The 21,681-nt window shown below is 42.8% G+C and overlaps 1 protein-coding gene across 2 annotated transcripts in view; it reads right to left on the bottom strand.

Annotated features, from left to right (window-relative positions):
- The window catches only part of grin2aa (glutamate receptor, ionotropic, N-methyl D-aspartate 2A, a), a 129,009-nt gene that overhangs the window by 103,940 nt on the left and 3,388 nt on the right, over positions 1–21,681 (bottom strand). For both annotated transcript variants that reach the window (XM_010729168.3, XM_027285432.1), the window contains one exon: positions 13,425–13,928. In XM_010729168.3, coding sequence (XP_010727470.2) covers positions 13,425–13,925 — 501 coding nt within the window. In that variant the 5' untranslated portion in view covers positions 13,926–13,928. The remainder of the gene's footprint in view (positions 1–13,424; positions 13,929–21,681) is intronic.

Consider the following 21,681-nt stretch of genomic DNA (forward strand, 5'->3'; position numbering starts at 1 on the left):
TCTTGAAACAACAGGGGAGTAAAGCTGAAATACCTCATTCTTGTCACAAATGCTATGCTCTCACTCTCTCTGTCTCTCTATGCATGCATTCCTGTCTTCCTTCCCCTCCCTCTCTTTTTCCCTCTCAGGTGTTTCGGCAGCAGGTAAAAACCCCATTTCCCTGTTCTCCTTGGGGTGCACTGACCTAACTGACGGTGCTCCCCGGAGCCCCGGCTAACTCCGCAGACCCATTTGTCAACGTTGACCCTGACACCCCTCCCCCCACTCCCTCCACCCCCATCTGTCCTATCCCTCCTATCCTATTCTGTCTTCCTCTGGTACTTCTGCTATTTTTAAATCCTCCTCTTATGTCTCGCTGTGTGCCCACCCCCCCACAAAAAAAAAAAGAGTATAAAAGCACCAAAGGCTGGATAAGATGGACAGAAAGGGATAAGGGAAACAGACAAGACAGACAGAGAAGAGGAAGAAGGGTGCTGCTGAAGCTGGAGCAAGCACTAAACTAGAACATAGAGGAACAGATGCTGAAATATTGTATAAGGGTACAATCCAGATGTTGACTTTCTTTAAAGTGCTCACATATGGCCCATATGGCACATATACTGTGCTATGTATAATTTTGTTATTAGAATATATCCAAACTGTGCTAGTCAATAGTTTGCTCACATTGCTACATGTAACATGAAAGGCATCACTAAAGAACTCTTTATTTACCATTTTAGCGTCTTTCAGCTCACTATTTTGGGCTTACAGCCGACACCTTTACTGTTTCGTCTCACTGTTTCTCACCAACCTTGCCTCCTGTCTCAGCAGGCAGGTGTATTCTAATGAGCCAACTGTACGGTATTTACCAAGGATCAAGTGGAAGACGAATAAAGTTGGCGACTAGTTAATGAGCTAAGTGAACATAATGAAGCTTGCTCTGCTCCCATCAAGTGTCCAAAATATCAATTAAGCCAGCTTAGTGTCCAATCTCAAGTCATTCGGCGTAAACATAACACCAAAAAACATTTATTCTTCGGGACAACAATACAAACCATATGATGCTAAGTGTTCAATATCTAATTACACACAACGATTACACGCTGACAGTCACAAGAATGTGATCAACGGTTCAACATATTATTAAATAAGGTGACGCCCTAACATAAATGAAGCAGAACCACTTATACTTATAGAAAGAAAAAAAAAAGAGTGATTGACTGTAGCCAGTTAATTTAAGTCATTAACATCATTATCAGGGGAAACAAGAAGCACAGACTAAACACTTTTCAATGAATCAATCCTATTTATTTACATGTTTCTGAAGCTGATGCCTTATCACACTGAGTACCAGGAGGACGGATTTATGGGTCGCGCAGCGCTCGTATTAACAAAGGTTGCATACAGTAATTACAGTATGCGAGGGGAGGGATGGGGGCGGGGGGGTTTTAATAGGATGCGGGCTGTCTTTTCTCAGCAAAAAAAACCTTATCGCTAATAACCACACACTATCAACTTAATTAAAGACTGCTTCTTTAAAAGCCCCTCAGCCTCTCTCCGGTTTCCTCTGTACCTCTATTCTATCTTTAACTCTCTCTCATTTGTGCTCATTCCATCTCTCTTTCTTTCTCCCTCTGTCGCTTTTTTTTTTTTAAAGGCGAAAGCTGTTGAGTCACTTGTTCGTTGTCCCCATTCTCTTCCCCTCTATCTTTGAAGTCAGCTGAATTCCACAACACCACAATCCAAAAGCGAAAAAGAGCTCAGTGCGCTACGTCAGTTACATGATGCGACGCGACACTTTAAGGACTACATATTAAGGACTCTGCGGTTAAAAGAACCGAGAGTGCTGAGATAAGTTGCAAATGACCTGAAAACTAAAAATAGTTCTCTCCAAAAAGTCGTTCACTGCAGCATTTAAACCGGGAAGACAAAAATGTATTGGGACACATTCGTAGCCATTGAAGCCTACAGTATCAGCTACTGCATAATGGTGTCTTGCTGAATTCTTACAAAACACGAAGCTGTCACTGTGTCCACCACATTTCCACGAACAGCGATACAGTACAAGCTTTATACCTTAACTTAACACGTAAAACGGCATTGTAAAACATTAAGGGTGACAAGTTAAAAGATGAGCATGGGCTATTAATATTCTGTTACTTTTTGTGGGTTTAAAGTTTGCAGATGAGACGCATGTGTGGCTTTCCGTAGAGAGTGAGACACAAGGACATTCCAGTTTCTTGTCAGGCACGACAAGACCTCTTAAGTTGTCTTTCATGTTAATGGATGTGATGCAGCATCCTTTCTTTTTTTTTCCCTTCTCTTTCAAAGCTGAAGTTTTAAGAGCAAAGTGCCTGGCTGTACATTACGTCGACTGAGAAAGTGAGGGGGAGAGGCAGGGAGGGACAAATAAACCGAGCGTGCCAATAAAACATGAATAATGCCATTTTCCCTGAGAGCCCCCCACGGTGCTTACAGCTTGTTCGCCGCTTGTCACACAGGGACGTTCTTACAAGTCAAACCCTTTTTTTTACCCCAATCCATCCATCCATCCATCCTTGCGCCCATCTAGCCCGCTACTTCAGAACAATTAAGGTTGACTTCATGCTCCACGGGGCTTTCCATCATAATGGAGAGACGAGTGAAACAAGGAAGAGGCTCGTCGGAGGGATATTTAATTCATGTCACTCTCACTTGCCTGCATCTCTCCGTTCCCTGTCTTTTAGCACAGCTCACTGCCCCCAACATGGTGCAGTGCTGGGCTAGGCTACACTACGCAAACGCTAAGGGAGAGACTATGGTCCATTTTAATGGAATTGTGTTGCTACGCCAGAGCAGCTCCACACAGGATGCAGTGAGCGAGCGAGAGAAGCAAGCCAGCCCTGGTCTAACGTGATTGTGCTCGTTCACTGCAGACACTGCGGAGTAATCTGGCAACAGCGTTTCTGCATGACTGTGTGTGTGCTGTGTGTGTGTGTGTGTGTGTGTGTGTGTGTGTGTGGTGTTTTAAGTCAGAAATAGATGGAGTAGAAGCGAAAGAAATGGAGGAAAGATAGAAAAAGCATTTGAGACAGGAGAGCCGGAATCAAGCACTCTCTTTTCTGAAACCTAAAGCAGTGGAAGGCAAGGGACACAGCTTTGTTGAGTGCTGTTTGTTTGCATGTGTGTGTGAATGGGTGCATATACAGAGAGGAGAGAGGGAGTGCGGGGTTGCAGCTGCTGCCAGCTCCTTTCGACGTGGCCGCGATAGATACGAGCAGAAATCTCTCACTTCAATCTCCAAACACTTAACAGCAACCCGCGATGGAGGAAGAAAGAGAGAGGGGAGGACGGATAGACTTTCAAGATTAGATGAGAGATGCAGATGAGAGGAAGAAGATCAGGATAGAGAAAGAAAGCTGCACAGGAATGACCTCTTTTGAGAGCATATTCTGCGCTCAAAATCCGTGCAGTTATAGCCCAAAATGAAAGATGAGCCTTCTTTTTTTTCACAATTTTACAATGACCCATTTATAAGTTTTCTCTGGGAAAACCTCAGCAAAAATTCCTCCTGCCCTCTCTATCATGTCCCATCTTCTGACCCTCTTTTTCTGTAAGTTTGAGGAGTTGGAGGTCGTTTATTATTATTAATATTATTTTTTTCTGTGGCTCGTCTAATTAGATCAAACTTAAAGCAATTGACTGTTGTCTAAGCCTCCGGCAACGAAGGTTTTTTTATTCATAATCTCAAAGCAGCTCAAAGGGAAGACGTCACAGTGTGGTTTTAAAGAAAATCACTGCAGAAACGAGCCTAGAGGATGGACTGCACCAATAATCATAGAACAAGAACGCTATGCTGCATCAGAGACACTTGCTGAAATGTGAAAGCACAGACAGTATGAGGATGAAGATACCTGTGTCTGTGCTTGCTGCACCAATCAAGTCTTACTGACCTCATAAAAGATTGCTAATAACCGAGCATGTGTGTTAAAGGCTCCCTGGTTTCCCTCCTTATTACTGATGTTGAGGTCTAAACCCCTGAACAGTGTAGTGGACCTCCCATGACTGCCATTTTGAATTTACATTGCCCTCAGGTTGGGAAATTATCAAGGCCATAGCAACAAAATTTGCTGAGGTAGCAGTTGAATCAGCTAGCCTACTATATCCAGCACAAAGTGACCCACATGGATACTTGAAAATACACTTTAAAGTCTCTGGAAATGCAATATCGAGATTTCTTTCAAAATACATTAAATATGTTGGATAATAGTTGCTGAAAATATGTGAAAAGACTTTGAACTATATATTACTGAAATGTGGAGTCAGTCAGTCAAAACAGTTTTTCACCAGTTTTCAGTCCAGGATTTTGTGGGCGGTCCTAAAGGGTGGCTCGATGACACGCTGAGGCCACCCTAAGCAGAGAGATAGAGATGATTTCATCTCTGTCAGAGTGTTTCAAAGTTAGTTATGTCATTCTCTGAACTCATCTGACACGTTTCAGTCGCTTCAAAATTACTGCTTGAGTGCTCGCATGAGTGGGCGTGGCTTCAGCACATTCAGCGGACACGCCCCCACAGTCCTGGAGCTGAGAACACTGCTCATTTACCTGATTCTGACACCTACTTTCATAAACTTGTCAATATTTTAAAGTATTCAAGTTTGCCTGGATGGTTAATAACACTTCATTCTTTGGTCGGACAAACTCAGAACACGTATTTAATCTTACTCTACATACACTTTAAAAGAAACAAAACTAAACAAACTAAATATTTCTGATTCAAAAGCAAAAATTACATGTGAGTCAAGAATTTCTTTCCATCTTTACGTATTAAATTTTTTAAACTCTAACATGTCATTAGTTGCTTTTGACAAGGCTACCAACACTTAAAGGAACTTTTCAACATTTCTGTACACAACAGGTGGTTTCAGGGTCGTGTTTAGATGGTAATCTTGGATTGAAACTTTACTTTTAGAGCTTTTTGCTGTTCATGTGAAAAACCATGTAAAAGACAAAAGTTGTTGACTTGTTTTAACCTAAACCAAGCGTTTTGTTGCCTAAATATAACCAAATCTTGACTGATAACATAACATCGGATGCAAACCTTAGTCTCCTCAGTTTAAATCCGGTGCCTAGCCTAATCATTCACCACAAACTCTTCCATACTTGGACGCTCTTTGCATGTTACCTGACTTCCTAAAGGTTTTGTCCAACTTATTCTTTAAGACAACAAATTTCATTTTGGCTTTTTTGTGAGACAAGAATATTGTGAGGCAACTCCCGGTGTATGAAAGATCAGGTCAGATTTTTGAAGAAATGTTGTAATCACACACTTACTGACAAAGATTTTGTGTCATCTGTGAATATGCTCAAATGAAATACAATGGGAAGATATTAATGTACCTAAAACAAATTGTGGCAGCTGCTTTCTAGGACTGATCTGGAATCTGGCCACATATGGAGTCAAATATCAGCATGGCTGCAGCCGCACGCCTGTGGAGGTTGTAACATTATACCCTTGAACACAACCACAAAATCTGCTTTAACCATCCATCGTGAACAAGCTGTCAATCTAGCTAGACTTCCCCTCTGATTGTCAGAGTGGATGAAATCAATAGAGTGATGCGTTTAGTGTTACATATTCATGTCAACATAAATAAGCCATCAGATCAACATCCCGAGGGGCAAAGTTAGTTGATATTTATCTGCGGGTATCACAGGAGCGTGAGTGACAGTAGGTGGTGATAATACGGCCTGAAAAATCAACCTCTCACTCACATCGCTCTCTCTCTCCTTCTCCCCTCCACCATAACGGTGATTGACAAGTCTTCCTGAAAGATGTTTCTAGTTAATAAGTAGCTGTCGCTCATAATGAAGCAGTTTGCAGTATACACCAAGAATTAAGGTCCCGCAGCCTAAAATCCGAGTGTAGACAATTTAATCAGACCATTTCAACATTCACAAACTCAGCAAATGTGTCTTTGAAGGCCGCGGCAACCGAAGCGTCTCTTCACATTTATGCTCGCACCGATGCAATTGCCTCGTGACACAAAGACGTGGAATGAAAAGTCTCTCGCAGCCAGCAACCGCATGCATGTGTTATCTGTATATTAGTCAGGCTTAAGCTGAGATGACAAAAAATCCGCTCCTCCGAAGCTGTGATAGCTGTGTTACTCTCTGTGTGTCTCTTCAGTCTCTCAGTCACCGAGCTTATGTTATATTTATTGTAGGGTATTTCTGTCGGCTTATGGTGGCTGACAAGAGTCGAGTCAGGCAGATCAGAAATTCAATTTACTGCTGAGACACTTGGGTTAATCAACAAGAAACACACACATACACACACAAAATAATAATAATATATCGCGGTCACACCCACTCAAAAATGCACACACATTAGTTTACCAGCCATTCACACACAAATGCACACAAGACAAACAGACAAGAGGATTAGCCTGATGTTAGCCAGGCTGTTGTTTGTTTATCCTTGTAGTGGTCCTGGCTGGTACACACAGAACACACTTGTACAGCAATGATGGCACCAGCACCGAACAAATGTTGAACCAGTTGTTGAACTAGTATGCAAATGCTCAGGACGGGGCTTGATCAATTTTCCTGCACGCCGTCATAAGCATGCAGAGCGTTATTAGAACATCCCTCACAGCAGGAAAAGAGTGTGAGAAGACAACGGTGGGAAAAAAAGTAGCAGCAGAAGGATAAAATGGAGAAGATGAAGTTTGTAAGGAGATTAAAGACTAAAGTAAATGCCTACACGAGTACGACTTCAAAATCAATTTATATTCCAGTTTAGCTATCACATAACACAGTGTGAGCCGTTCCAGCCTGAGACTTTGTCAGTTAATTACGAGTGGAAAAGTTGCTTTGGATGGTACGGGTCATAACTTTTGGTTTTTACCATGCCAGAGCTTCCCAGTCAGTTGATTTTATCACAGAAAATGGCTTTTACCACTCCTAACCCTGACTGGTCTACCTGGCTACAGCTGACACTGTTAAAATTCACTCTCCCTCTGCTTGTGTAATGTGCAACTTTGCGTTGCCGCGATCTCAGCTGCCGTCGTCCTGTTCCCGAGGCTTAAGCTGAGGCTCTCCTGAGAGACGGAAGGAAAAAAAGGAGCGACAGACGCTTTTTAAAGGAGGGTGAAGGGAGAAAAGAGGCGAGGACACACAGATAGCGGAGGAGGAACGGAAAAGAGTCGGTCCAAGAGGAAGAGAGAGAAAGGGAGAATGGGGATGGGGAGCACAAATACAAACTTTGGAACAGATGCCATTAGGGGAAGCCAGAAAGAAGCATGGAGGGAAATATACTCATAAAAAGAACTAACAGCTCTATTTCCTCTGGTCCCACATATTCATTCATCGATTTCCCTTTGAAAAGTGAGAGGCCATTCCTCATCTCCAAGACAGCTGCATCTAACTATTGGAATAATACACACACTCAAACATACACACACACATGCACACAGGCATGCACACATAAGTGTTTTCATATTTACAGTGACAAACAGACACTTTTATGCGTGCACACACACACACACACACACACACACACACACACCAAGAATTCAAAAACAAGGAAAGCTAACAAGTAAAGTGTTACCATGGGAATCTCACTGAGGACAGTCTTACTGGGCTAATAGGATATCTGACAACACCCCAGTGATGTCATTATCGCAGTCTGGGCCCACACACACACACACACACACATACACACACACGGCCAATTATAGACACACAAATACAGATTGCCTGTGTTGGCAATATATCGATAAAGTACATGCGCATAGACACACACACACGCACACACATATATATACACACAGCACCAGGGCACATGTACATTTTTACACGAGCGCGCAGCAACAACCATCAGAGTGTGTGTGTGTGTTTGTGTGTGATTATACCGCCTGAGGGGCAACAACAAGAAGGATGGATGAATAATGTCCTTTGATCAAAATAACACCACACACACACACACACACACACACACACACACACACGTTTGCATCTACTACATTAATGCTGGCAGTTACAGGGTGTGTGTGATTAGTTGGTATAAAAAAACAACTTTTTTTCAGCCATGCCACAAATAGACACAAATACAAGGAGTTCATGCTAGAGCGCTTGTCAATATGCGTGATCAGAAAACACTGCTCATTATCCCGGGATCTATCGACAAGCCCCTGCTAAGGATCAATAATTTACATAAATACACTTGCAGCGTGTGTGTGTGTGTTTGTACTGAATGCGTTTGTGTGTCATGGCTTAATTACTGTAGTTAAATGGAAACATTGAGTAACTGTGGGTAATAAGTTTCCCTTTTCATTGTCCAGTCGGTCGACTTACTGTACACAAAGAACACAAACCCTTAATTCAACGTATCTTTGATCCAACTAGCATCCATGTCAACTTTGAATGGAAAGCACTTAACACTGTGTGTTAACTTGTCATTCATCCAGCACTGGTGGGCACCGACCTAACCATTGGGGGCAATGGGTTTTCAGTGTCAAGTGTGGAGAGGAGGATCTACCTCCTCCAGGGCAAAACAACCCCCGGCTAACAAGAGGACAATGCCAAGCTGAATTTTTGAATAAACTATTATCATCATTTATCATTTTAATTCTTGTCATCATTTCTGGGGTGGTGGTATGTTAAGATAGCTCAGTACTAATGGATGTCTCTCTGCAATGAATCTTGCACGTAAAACATCTCTTTGATTTTTGTGTTGAGTAACAAATGACATAATCAAATTTTTTGACTCCATCAATCCATTTATCTGTAACCGCTTATCCTCATCAGGGTCACGGTGGGGCTGGAGCCTATCCCAGCTGACTTTGGGCAAGAGGCGGGGTACACCCACAACCAGTCACACTCATGACTCTGCAATGAGCTGCCGACTTGTCCACGGTGTACCCTGCCTCTCGCCCAAAGTCAGCTGGGATAGGCTCCAGTCCCACCTACGGACAATTTAGAGTCACCAATTAAGCTGTTAAGTGCATGTATTTGGACTGAGGGAAGAAGCCGGAGTACCCGTAGAAAACCCACGCAGACACAGGGAGAACATGCAAGCTCCACACAGCCGAGGTCCAAGAGGCGAAAGTGCTCACCACTGCACCACTGTGCCGCCTGAAATCTTCAACTGGATAAAAGTTTTGTTAACTACTTCATCATTAACTGAAATGATTAAATATAATATATAATTGAATAATCAATGTTGTTGTCTATTTATTTATTTTGGGGCGGAGGTGTCAGAGGATAATCTAGAAGCCTCATGCCTGTGCTCCTCTAAGCATCAGACATGTATCATTATTTATTCATTAATATTCATTTAATTGAAGGACTGAATAATTAATTAATCAATCCATGTAAATGAAGTCATTTGTTTAAGGTGCTCAAGGGATGATCTCTGAAGAAAAAGTACTGTGTGTGTGTGTGTGTGTGTGTGTGTGTGTGTGTGTGTGTGTGGTGATATGACATGCATACTGCTGTGGCACCACGCAGAACACACACACCTGCAGTGTTCGACTTCTGAGAAACATTAAAGAGCATCACAATATTTTCAGACTCTGAGCATATTTATTTTTTTATTTTATACAAAGCGTTTTTTTTTTTCCTCCTTCTTCTTCAAGAAGCACAACAGAGAGAGACATCCTCCAACACTGCTGTTAACACATCTGGTGCACACAGACCAGGATTAAATTCACAAGATGTGCTCTACAAAAATAGGAGGAGGAGAAAATAAAGAAAACAGCTGCGGCAGCAGAAGATGCGAGACAAATCGGACTGGACACGTCAATAGGCAGCTCTGAGTTAGAGCCACACACTAACTACGACTTAAGAAACACAGAGCGAGCAGTGTTCGTGACCAACATGATCCAGTTGCCATTATTGACCACCGAGCAAGTCGATGACCATTTAGCGTGAGAATTACATGAAGGCAATCAGCAAGCCGGGCCAGACATCCACCCACACAATTATACCGGCTGAGGGATGAGAAAGCACAAGTGTTAAAAAAGTTGAGAAAGAGAGAAAAAGGAGAACAAAATCTCAAAAGAATAAAAGTGTGAAGGTAAGAAAAGTCAACAATGAGAGTTTTTCTTTTTCTAGCCACCGAGTTTTTAGGAAGCTGCCAGGGTGGTACGTTCAAAATGAACTGCTGAGAATGCAGCAAGGGAAGACGTTATTTTCCTTAATCAATAATGTATTCTTTTCAATACAGGCGAGGGATGCATTATTCAACAAAGGCTGAGAGATGTATGGAAGGGGCTAACAACAAGGAGATACTGTAACATTTATCTAATTAACAAACAAGAATGAAAGACAGAGAGAGGAGGATAGAGAGATGGGCAGAGGGGCAACACAAGGAGAAAGAATAACAGCAGAAAAAAAAGGAAAGATGAAGAAGAGATGAGGCGTAAATAGAGGCTTTCTTTTTCAAACGGGGGTAGCTCTCAGATAGTATTCTCCAGGGGCTGACGTGGAAACAGCTTTGACTGGAAGTCATCAGCACCAAGAGATTTAGCCTCCCAGTGACGTGCAAAGGAAACACGCACGCAGAGTAAAAGTATATTCAGCGCACATGGAGGCATCAAAGCATATGTACGCAGGGAAATTTCACACACGTCTACGCACACACACACACACAAGTGTAACGGCGTAATCGTGAATAGACAAACACACTGAGGGTCTTACAGGGCGTAATCATTGGAGGCGAGCTTCTCCTCGTATTTCACATGAGGATTAGCGAAAATCTGCATGGAACAAGGCTCCGCTACTTACATTTCAGAGGGTAACCGCATGAACCGTAACCTACAGAGGGCGAGGAGTTATATAAACTTTTAAAAGGAGGGTAAAAGACGATGTAAACCCTACGAGGAAAAGGAAACAGCAGACGACACACTAGAGGAATCCTAATCCCTGTTTGGAATGAAAACACACCGCAGCACTCACTGAACAGATTTAGCTGTTGTGTTTTTGCATGTGTGTGTTGGCTCTGAAGATACAAGTGATGACAGGACCTGGATTTACCTCAGGTTTATTAAAAATATGGATATTTTAATAGTTAAATTAATTAATCTAGAGCTATTTTTATGATGGATTAAATGATTTTTTGAACAAATATGCCAATCTAACCTCTCAGTAGTGATGATTAGTTGATCTTTTCGGGTGTGTATTTACAAATTGAACATATTTAGATATCTACTAGTATAGAAAATGTTAGAATGTTATAACGTTATAATGTTATGGTATAAATGTTTAATTGAAAACATAATTAAGAGGTTAATTGATAACAAAAGAGGCCCTAAATATTCCTGATATATTCTAAGATTTAGTTGGGGCACAGTAGATGTCAGAGTGCTTTTTTGACTTTCACATTCCACTTCAGCATCTTTGGCCTTGACCCAAGCTTGGATTTCCTTTTAAATATGAGATTCCCCTTGATATATTATCAGAAAATCTGGTATAAACCCACCATGATAATCGTCTAACAAGTCCTCAGACACACAGTAATTGTTCCCAGGTGAAAACGTCGCATCCTCAGAATGTCCAGAAGAAACTGAGCATTGACAATGATGCTGAACTTCCCACAGTGCAAAGAGGTTCTAACGGTGTTTTGCAATCCCAAGGGGATAAAGAAAGATTAAAAAGCATTAAAAACATACATCATACCTCAACCTGGAGGTATATAAGGGTCTGTATTGTGATGACGGAGATAATTTCTCACACAGCATTTAGAGTGTGTGGATCTGAAGCTAGCACAGATGGACAGATAGGTTGGGAGAGAAGAAGGAAACCGTGAGAAAGAAAACAAAGAGAAGAGGCGGGTTGAAGTGGATTATTTTCTCCTCATCTGTTCTTGCAGTGGAAACACTCTCGCTGTCGAGGAGCTGAATCGTTGCTGTTTCAGTGACACTCGCTGACAGGGGACATGATGCTGTGTGTGTGTGTGTGTGTGTGTGTGTGTGTGTGTGTGTGTGTGCATGCTCCTGAAACAGGTGGTGTGTGGCAGGTGCCAATCAGGACATTTTGTAATTCCCCTCCACTCAGCCTCGACTCTGGTCAAGCTCAGGGATTATCCCTCACCCCTTCATTTCTCTGCTTCCCCTCGCCACCTCTTCTATTTCAAGACTCACCTCCTCCTTTCTTTTTTTCCTCTTCTTAAAAAAAAGGTGCCACGTGTAGCATTACCAGATCGATAAACCGTTACTTGAATTTCAAGACATTTGTATATTTACTGTAAACAAACAAGATCTTCGCAGAGGAGGTTCTGCAGCCTCCACATGTTTTATTGGTGGCCACAGGAAGTGGTGGGACCGCCTGAGAGAAAGATTGCTTCAACGCATGAAATAGGAAGAAAGATGCTTTTCTTTCAGTGGGACTGGAGCTATAGATTTGTGATTTTCTTGCACTGGTGGACCTTGAAAAAAGACTTATCCCCTTTGGGAGAGTGAGAGGAAGTCAAACACACACTAGGTTTTGGGGAAAGAAGCCCGGATCTCTGGATAGTGTGGTAGTAATTTTGAAAAAACTAGCTCAAAAACCATTGGATAATACGTTTACAATAATTACACCAAGGCTCTGTGTCTGTCAATAATTTGACAATGATGCTATATGTAGCATCTTTAAGGACAGTCTGGCTAACACAGGTTTTTTAAGCCTTCTTTGATCTACTGGGCAAATAACACAGATAAGAATATCCCCATTGTGAATCTGATGAATGCCAGGAGCTAAGCACTGGCTCATGCATCCACAGTATCATGCGCTGCTCATCTATTCTTATTCACAGTTCAAAGTGATTGGCAGGCGAGGGACGTCGCCTATTCACACGTGAGAACCAATCAGGACCTTGTCTGAGGGAATCCTGCACCATGAATGGAGGCTTCCAAGATTACAGCTCGAGTGTGCCACGCAGTCGATGTTAGCCAAACTTCTAACACACCCACTCCTTCTATATTTCCTCTACCTTTACTCGTTCAGCCATCCATTCTTCTTCCCTCCCTCCCGACGCTCTTCTTCCATCCATTCCTCCAACACTGCAGATACTTACCTCAGTCCCCCCCACATTATCTCCTACCACCAATGCTAGTGTGGTTCCTCTTTATGTTTCTTTTTTCTAGACATGAGCTGCACTGATATTTGAGTTAATAAAGCTTTCCTCCAGTCTGTTGGCATGATAAGATATTATTAACATTTTACAGGCTTTAGACAGCCCAGACAGCCAAATGTGTCCAAAGATAACAGGTTTTCTCGGTTCAACAAAGAAGCAAAGCCAGAACTTTTGGCAAATAACTCTAAAGCAATCGATCAATCATGACTTCATTTTTAACTCAACCATTCACCCATTCAGTCTGCTCCATACCCCACATGGCTTTGCACAACTCCATCCATTCATCAACAACATCCATGTAGTCAAACAGCATCCACCCATGATCCTCAGCAAACTGCTACATACCTTATCAGCCATGATCATGGATGACCCTCCATGGATGCCCAGGATGGGTATCAGCGTCTGCGAGGAAATAAAATCCAAAATCTGGGCGATGGCCTCCTGGTCAGTGCCATCCCCAAACACCACGCCATGGATCTTAGTCCCGGACATCAGGTCGCACATGTGGGTGATGATGCTTTTGGGGTCGGTCTCGTTGACCAGCAGTGTGACCACATTGACGTCGATGGGGTCCTCCTTGCTCCACAGCGCTCGGATGTCCCGGTCCGAGATGTAGCGTGTGCGTCCCAGGATCACCGCAATGTTCAGGACCGGCACTTTTTCCGAGGCGCTGCCAGTTCGCTGCTTTTGAGCCGCCACGGGGTCTGCAATCAGGGTCACCGCCACCAGCAGAGCCAGGGATAGCAGCACACTATTACTACCAGTGCTACTGCTACAACTGCTGCTCCTTCTACCCCTCCTCTTACTCCTTTTGTTGCTGAGGGACATACTGCCAAACCACTTCATCCCCTGCATGGAAAGAGGATGAGGGAAAACAGAGCAGATGAAGACAGACCAGAAAGACGAGAGGATATGGGAGAAGGTTGTGGAAAGATGATGGCAGAGAAAAAAAAAAGACGGGAGATAATTTGTTAATGCACAGCTCTTTAAGCCCACACATTCAGGTTGAATCTTTCTTTTTTATGCCACTTCTTCTCGTTATTAAACACATAAACCTTGCGGGGAGGGAGATGGCCTTGAGAGGAAGTTGCGGAGGGGTGAGAGAAAGAAGATGACTAACAAGTATATTCTTTATGGTCACGACTGCTAGGATCAGATGATTCAGGAGCAAGCTGTGCTGTTCAGAAGAGGCAGGCAGACAGCGCAATATCTTAACACCCAACCTGCTGCATAGACTGACGCACAACTTATAAAGGGGGACGCTGTGAGTGACAGCATGAGATGAACTGTACTGAACGTTCATATGATTTTGATTTAGTTATTCAATTATTTGTAATGTTGCGCAGGACTGTAATATTATGCAAATATGTATGTGTGTGTGTATTAGAGATTGAGATTGGTTTTCATGACATAGAGTTCACGTCTTATTGGGGGAATGGGGGGGAAAGTGTTTTGGCAATATATTATAACTGAAAGTACTATTTTATTATTCTTAGCCACACTAGCAGCATGGCTCCAGGTGGTTTCGTCCACCGCTTTGGTCCATTAAAATATCTATAACTACTGGATGGAGTACCTGGACATTTTGCACAGATATTCATGGTGCCCAGAGGATGAATCTTAATGACATGGTAAGTGTTATACCTGCATAGCATCAGCATGTTAGCATCCTTTTTTCATTAGTAAGGTGCTGGCATGGCAGTACACTCTAATATTTCAAAATTGGACAAATCATTCACAGGTTCGCAGGAATCAAAGAGATGATTCAGACATTGTGTTCTCACTGCATTAACTCCACTTTAATGAACCTGGTAGAGGGGTATATGTGATTGAGATTTTTAATTAAATGTCTAATAGAAGGAACACAATATGGCAAGCACGACAATATTGGACTTCTTCTCAGCGACTAATAAACTGGTGTGAAAAGTCGGTTACACCTGCCGCATGATACTCGCTTGATGTTGGTTTGAGCATTTTTCACCTGCGTTTATTGGATTTTTGTGTAAGTGCTTCTTTGTACAGAGTGGTGGCACAGTGTTTAGACACACAGAGATCATGTTGTATCCCAGAGGTAGGTGACACGTTACATAAAGACTGAAAAGAACAGACTAAAACCAACCGGCGAGTGTTATAAATAGCACTGGATAGCTCGGGAGTTGAAACAAAGGTTTGTGTGTACTTCAGAGTGTGCATGTGTACATGAATGTGTGAACTCGTGAATATGAGACAGTGATAAAGTCAGTGCTAAGAAGGTGACAGCTGTTACTCTGCACCAATCAGAGCAGCGGCACGCACTGACATCACCATCACACACAAATCACAATCTACACCCACCCCTCTCCCTACAGAGATAACACTCACTGGACCTCCTCAGACATCCAGGACGCAGTGAGCATAAAACAGTGTGTGCATGTGTGTGTGTGTGTGTCGGTTTATGATTATGTGTATGACATACGAGCAGGTGTGCTGAACAGCAGAGCGCGAGTAAAACCAGAAGGGCATGAAACATACGGTCACTTAATGTGTCCATGTGTCCTGTTGACAATTTATGGATTCAATGACAGCAGCGTATGTTTTTGTGTCGGTGCAGAGCCCGTTGACACATGATTGATTCCCGGGAGCTGTCGTTCATCAGGCCTCTGTTGAAACCGGTGCAGATTTAAGCACCGAGATCAAAAGACCATAAGAAACTTGTCACATCTGCAAAGCGTTACTAATCTATTAACATAAATGACAAAACAACACTGTGAAAAACACAGCAAGCCTTCCACGCGTTGCCAACCAGCGTCCTCTCATAAGAAACCAGTACAATAGAGAGACTCATGAAGATTTAATAGTTCCCCAATACTACAGCTTTGTCTATCTGCCTTTAAAATATCTGCAATAAAAAATGAAAAAAAAGACAAACTTGGTGAAAAGTTGTAATTAGTTATCGATGCAGGTAAGAAACTATGAATTTCTTTCATGATAGGACATTTTTGGGTTATTTTAGTGTATTTTGATGCAGGTGTGGATCTGCTAAAGATGCAAACTGAAAACTGTTTCCTCTACTGAAATTGCACACTTTGGTGGAAGTATGCACTACTTTTTTTATATAGACTACCATTTAGTTAAGCAAACTGTTTTCTGTGCTACTACACCTGCCAACTGCTGTTTAACTTTTAAGCTGCTCATTTGTCATAGTGAGCAGTATCCTGGTCAGAATACTTTTTTTTGGAAGTAAAAAAAAAAAAAAAAAAAAGAGAAAACCGCTACCACATTATTTGTAAGTATGATGATGGTTTGGATTATTTCCTCCAGGCCAGGATTTGTCATACCCTGTGATTCTGTAATGAATGAACTGAGTCTCTGGTGGAAGGCTCTATTGTGAGTTGAATAATGCATGTGGGCTCATTGTGTCATCCTGTGTTTTTAAAACAAGCAAACCCCCCCAACCCCTCAATCCCCTCGCCACATCTCGGCCCAACTGAGCATAAACAGTGTTAGAGCAGACCTGAGGATGAATCATCCAAATCTCAGTCCATTCACTGCAGAGAGGGCACCGGATGCCTAATGGATTCTTAGTGTCTCTGTCAGGAAGACATCGCCCTCCTTTTCCCAAAAGCTGGAGGAGTTTGAGAAATCACTTAATTCTACGGGACTGATATTTATTTTTCTGTGGAAAAAATGTATCTTACTAATATAAAATACAAGATAAATAAAAGGAAGGCGGTATTTCATAATTCATGTGGGAGATTGAGAAGGCCTATAACAAAACAGTACCCATGTTGCCGGTTTTACCGATTAGGTCTTGCTCAAAAGCGCTCAGACAGGATGGTCTCTTCCTGTCAAGAGGAATTCAACTCAAGCCTCCTGGATAAATGACATTACTAGGCCATTCTGGTTTTGTGTTTTACATTTCACGATTAGTTATCACATTTTCAGCTGGATGATCAAACTGTTAACATGCTTTTTATCAGCAGTTTGTGGAGGTTACAGGAGAGTTATGAATTCCTGAGCAGAAAAGCTGAATAATAATGTTTCCATGTGTACTGTACACATACTGAACATACAGGGGTTCTTTCTACATGCCACACCTTGTACTGTAGGTAGATACAGTAATGGTGCCTGGCAAAACAAGAGCTATGGTATTTATAGGAACAGGCGGGTTCATTGCTGACTAGATTATTTTTTTTATTTTTCAGTTGCGATTGGATGATGTGGAAATCTGGCTAACAAAAGACTGTTGTTTCTCTCTCTCTTTCGCCTTGTCTCAACTCTGCAGCATCACAGGGGGATTTTAGGGAGGGGAAACGGACAAAAGAGGAGCAAAATAGGCAGATGAAGTAAAGGCAATGCAGAGACAGAGAGAGAGAGAGAGAGAGAGAGAGAGAGAGAGAGATAGAAACAGAGGGAGCATCCCCGGCCAAATCGGATTGGGGCAGTTTGTTGTCACACAAAGGCTACTGTTTCTTGGCACCACAACACTAAATGATGTTTGGCAAGCACATCAACACTACTGGCTATCGTTCACAGACACACACACACACACACACACACATACACACACACACAAAGACTTCTTAAATCACACCAGACTCAAACCATAAATAGAATCTGTGCACATACGTATTCATATTAAGTTTAAAATCACTTTCTCGGTGAAACTGAAATATAATATCCGTGTCATTCGTTTTCTTTTTTTAGAAAATCAGGAACACACTCTACACACACACACACACACACACACACACACACACCTCTCTCTTTTCGCACTATTCCCACATAGCTTCGCCACCACAAAGCCCCGCGTTTCTGGTCCACACACAAATATCTTTCCACATGCATCAATAATTCAGCAGCATTATCTTTACATGATGATTAATATGATTACATTTACCATCGCGGTCACATTCCTTCTTCCTTCTATCTTCCTAAATGGCATTAAAATTAGATTAACACACTGAACACTCTATGGATATGATTTATTTACAGGGTCTGGGCTCAGAATGGTTGATACAGAGGATGATAAGTGTATGTTTTACTATGCCACAGCCCAGAGGACACGTGTGTGTATACATACTTTCTAGTTTGTGGAAGTCTACCCTTGATATTGCATCAACCGTCAACCCCTGCATTACTTTCTCCCCCCCGCCAAGTTGGTCCACTTTATATCCAAGCACAGCTGATGCAGACAGAGGATGCATTTCTTTTTAAATCTTCGCTCATGTGCTGTGAATACACTGAGGAGGGTTCGACAAGATCATCAAAACTGGACACATACTTTTGACAGGATGTTTTGGAGCTGCACCGGCCGACCTTACTATAACGCTCTTAGGGCTCAAATCCTCGTCTCTGTTTCAGTGCCCTTTCCCTTTCAGAGATCGAAAACAATGGAGAACGATAAAAGAAAATAAGGGAGAGGTAGGGATGAAGTCACTGGCCTGATTCAAAGTGAGGATGTCGAGATCTATGGACTTAACCCCTTACACCACAGGGGAGCAGTGCTTTTCTCCATCCTTGACCATATTCAAAAGCCTCTAGCTTCTTCCTTCTTCTCTGGTTCTGGTTCATCAGCTTCTTTCTGCCACTACTCTACTGTCTCGTTGCTGTATATCTGCCCAGTTACACAAAGACTAATTCTAAAATAACTCAATTCGAAAATAACTCAGCTTTGTTTCTCCGTGTATTCATCTGTCCCAAAAACATTCCCCCTCCCCTGCCATCGTTCTCCGTCTCTTATTCCCATTTTTCTTCCCAGCGAGTTTCTGTCCACAGGTTGTGTATCCTTCCATCCCGTTTCTATTTCAAGAGTTTCACTCACAAAATGAGATTCTGCCATTCGAAAAGAAAATCAACTCCAAGAAGAGAAGAAATTGTATGAATGCAAATGTGCTGCTGAAGCTAGGCACTGTCCACAGGCCTTTGCATACAAAGTGAGTGCGATATTAGCAGGATTACATACACTTTCAACACCTGCGTCTCACTGGGTTTTTTTTTCTTCTGCTGCACAGAAATTAAAGCGTTTTAAATACTCAGCATTGATTGACAAGCTCGTTTAGTTTTTTTTCCCCCAAATATAACAACGAATTTAGAAGCAGCAGTGACAGACACCTTCTCTGCACCTGCTGCGGAAACTGAAGCATCACAACGTCCCAGGAATGACGCCACGAGAGCACCCACACGCTCTGACTGACAGTTGGTCTATGGGAAGAGCATGTAGCTCCCATTATTTTGCCAAAGTCAACGGGGCCTTCATCTGATCTTGCTTTTGCTTTGCCACACGGTCTGGGAAATCAGTTGTATAATGTCTTTGGACATTCTACAAGCTCTGGAGGAGCTCTCCAAAGGATTGTGTCATTTGAAAGACACAAGCATCCATCAGGCCGGGAGGTTTTAATGAAAGATGCTGTCAGGGTTCATTAGAAGAAGTAAAAGATCCAGTGAGAGTTCGTTTTGGAACTCAAATTCAGGATATCTCGACCTCTGGTGCTCCCCCAATTTTGCTGGAGTGGGCCCTTGAAGAAACACACAAACTATTCCTCATCTCTTCTGGCATTCTTCTGTCGGCTCATTCCTTTATCGGTTTCCTCCAAGCCATTCCCTCACTCAATCTCTCTCTCTCTCTCTCTCTCTCTTTCTCTCTCTCTCTCTCAGGCCCCAGCCATCTGCTCTGCGTGCCCTGACGTGTGCATGAGCACCCATGAGAAGCCCAGTGGAAGTAATCGTCTGTTACCACTCAGGCTTCAACATGTTGTCTGCCCACTGCACATACCTCTTTGGCTTCCTACAAATCCACTGTGTGTGTGTGTGTGTGTACGTATGAGAGAGACCAACAAAGAAAGACCACTACTATTCACTTATATAAGGGTGTGAACATTGTTTCTCTCTGCACCTGATGCCCAACACACACCTATGCCTCCCTGCTACATTTGAAGATCACACTCTGTGCCACAGTACGTCTCCTCACTCCTATATGTTCACTTCCTTTAGAACTAATTGCATCAGTCATTTTATGCTTCATTAGCATGCAGGAGGTCCCTTTCTGAATTTCCATTTGCTTTATTGGCATGACATGCAAATAGAGTTATGTTGCCAGAGCATGCATGAAAAAAAAAAGAGAGAGAATGGTTACAAACAGATGTCATTCATGGTGGCTCGATGCACGCTGACAGGTTATTTGTTATCCGTCTTGTGTTGCTCTGTGGCTTTTAGTCCTGTGGTGTTTCAGTCTTTGCCCAACAGGAGAAAAAAGAACATAAATCTTTCTCTCTGAAGACACCTCTGAAGGCCAGAGTCAGAGGTGATTTTCCAGATTTTATTCAGCCATGAACAACGCTGATGAATTCGGAGCACAGCGGTGCTGCGTTGCAGGAGCAATCTGCTCGGCGCTCGACTGCAACTTGATTTTTTAACTCTTTGCGTTTTCTCTGAAGAAAGCCAAGTATCCTCCGACTGACTGAACTTTGTTAATAGCATCTTCATCTATATGGAAATAAAGGAAGGTGCGCTCTCGGGCTGTGCTGCCATTGTATAATTGGAAATAATGACTGTTAATGAGGTTTTTCTTCGGAAATGCACACATGCACACTCTCGCTGAACGACGAAAGTGGCTTAATGGTTAGGATCTACAATAGGGCCTTAATCTACATGTGGAGGGGTAGTGGGTTAATACATTATTTCCTTTTGCTGTCATAAATGGATTGCCCCTCCATGGGCTGCAGCTGAGAGAGAGAGAGAGAGAGAGAGAGAGAGAGAGAGAGAGAGAGCTTCTCTTATGATGGGAGAACTGCGCTTCAACAACGTGACTGCATCCCGAGAACAGGAGAGAGGGAGAGGGGGGTGAGAGGAGATGTAGATTCATTTGGATCTCCCCATTATGTTCAATGGAAGCATCACAATACAAGTGCGACCCCTACTGGCACAACGTCAGTCTGATTCCTCCTCCACTCTGGGCTCAGACGCTTCATACATACAGTGGAAGATTTTTTTTTTTCTTTTTGGGGGGGAGGCAAAGCTCGTGATCAGTCTCTGTCATGTTTCAGGGAGAGGGGGGGTGGGGGGTGGCACAGACGCAAAGATTTGACCCTAAAGATCTCATTAGAACTGCGAGAATAAGCGGCGTGTTCTTGGAGACCCCCCTCATGTATAACGCTGCCTGTTCGTCCTGGTATGGGATGGAGAAGAGCTGGAAGTTGTGCCAAACCAGTGGCGCGATCAGAACCTCCACACTCCCGCAATGTGTTATCCAAACCTCTGGATAGAAATCGGAAGAAAAGCGCACCCATCTTCATGTATTTGGTGTGGCGTCTGCGCTGCGTATTCTTTTTGGGGGTAAAAACCGGCATCACAGTACGATCATTGGGGGGGGTGGTTGTTGGGTTCGTGCGCCCCAGCTATCAAAGGGAGGGAACGTTTCTTTGAATTTCACCTGTACAGTCAGTTCATGAGTGTTATGAGGAATTTATGGCGAAAGACTCAATGTGCAGCTCATTTTTGGCCGGCTCCTAAAAGGAGAGCTTTGAAGCAGCATGCGCTGCGCTCACTGCGCCAGCGTTATGAATTATGAGGAAATGATACTTGACGTAAGAGCTGAGAGAAGAGATTTTTTTTTTTTTTTTTT

The sequence above is a fragment of the Larimichthys crocea genome, chromosome XII (genome assembly GCF_000972845.2).
Source record: "Larimichthys crocea isolate SSNF chromosome XII, L_crocea_2.0, whole genome shotgun sequence".
In the NCBI taxonomy this organism is placed as follows: Eukaryota; Metazoa; Chordata; class Actinopteri; family Sciaenidae; genus Larimichthys; species Larimichthys crocea.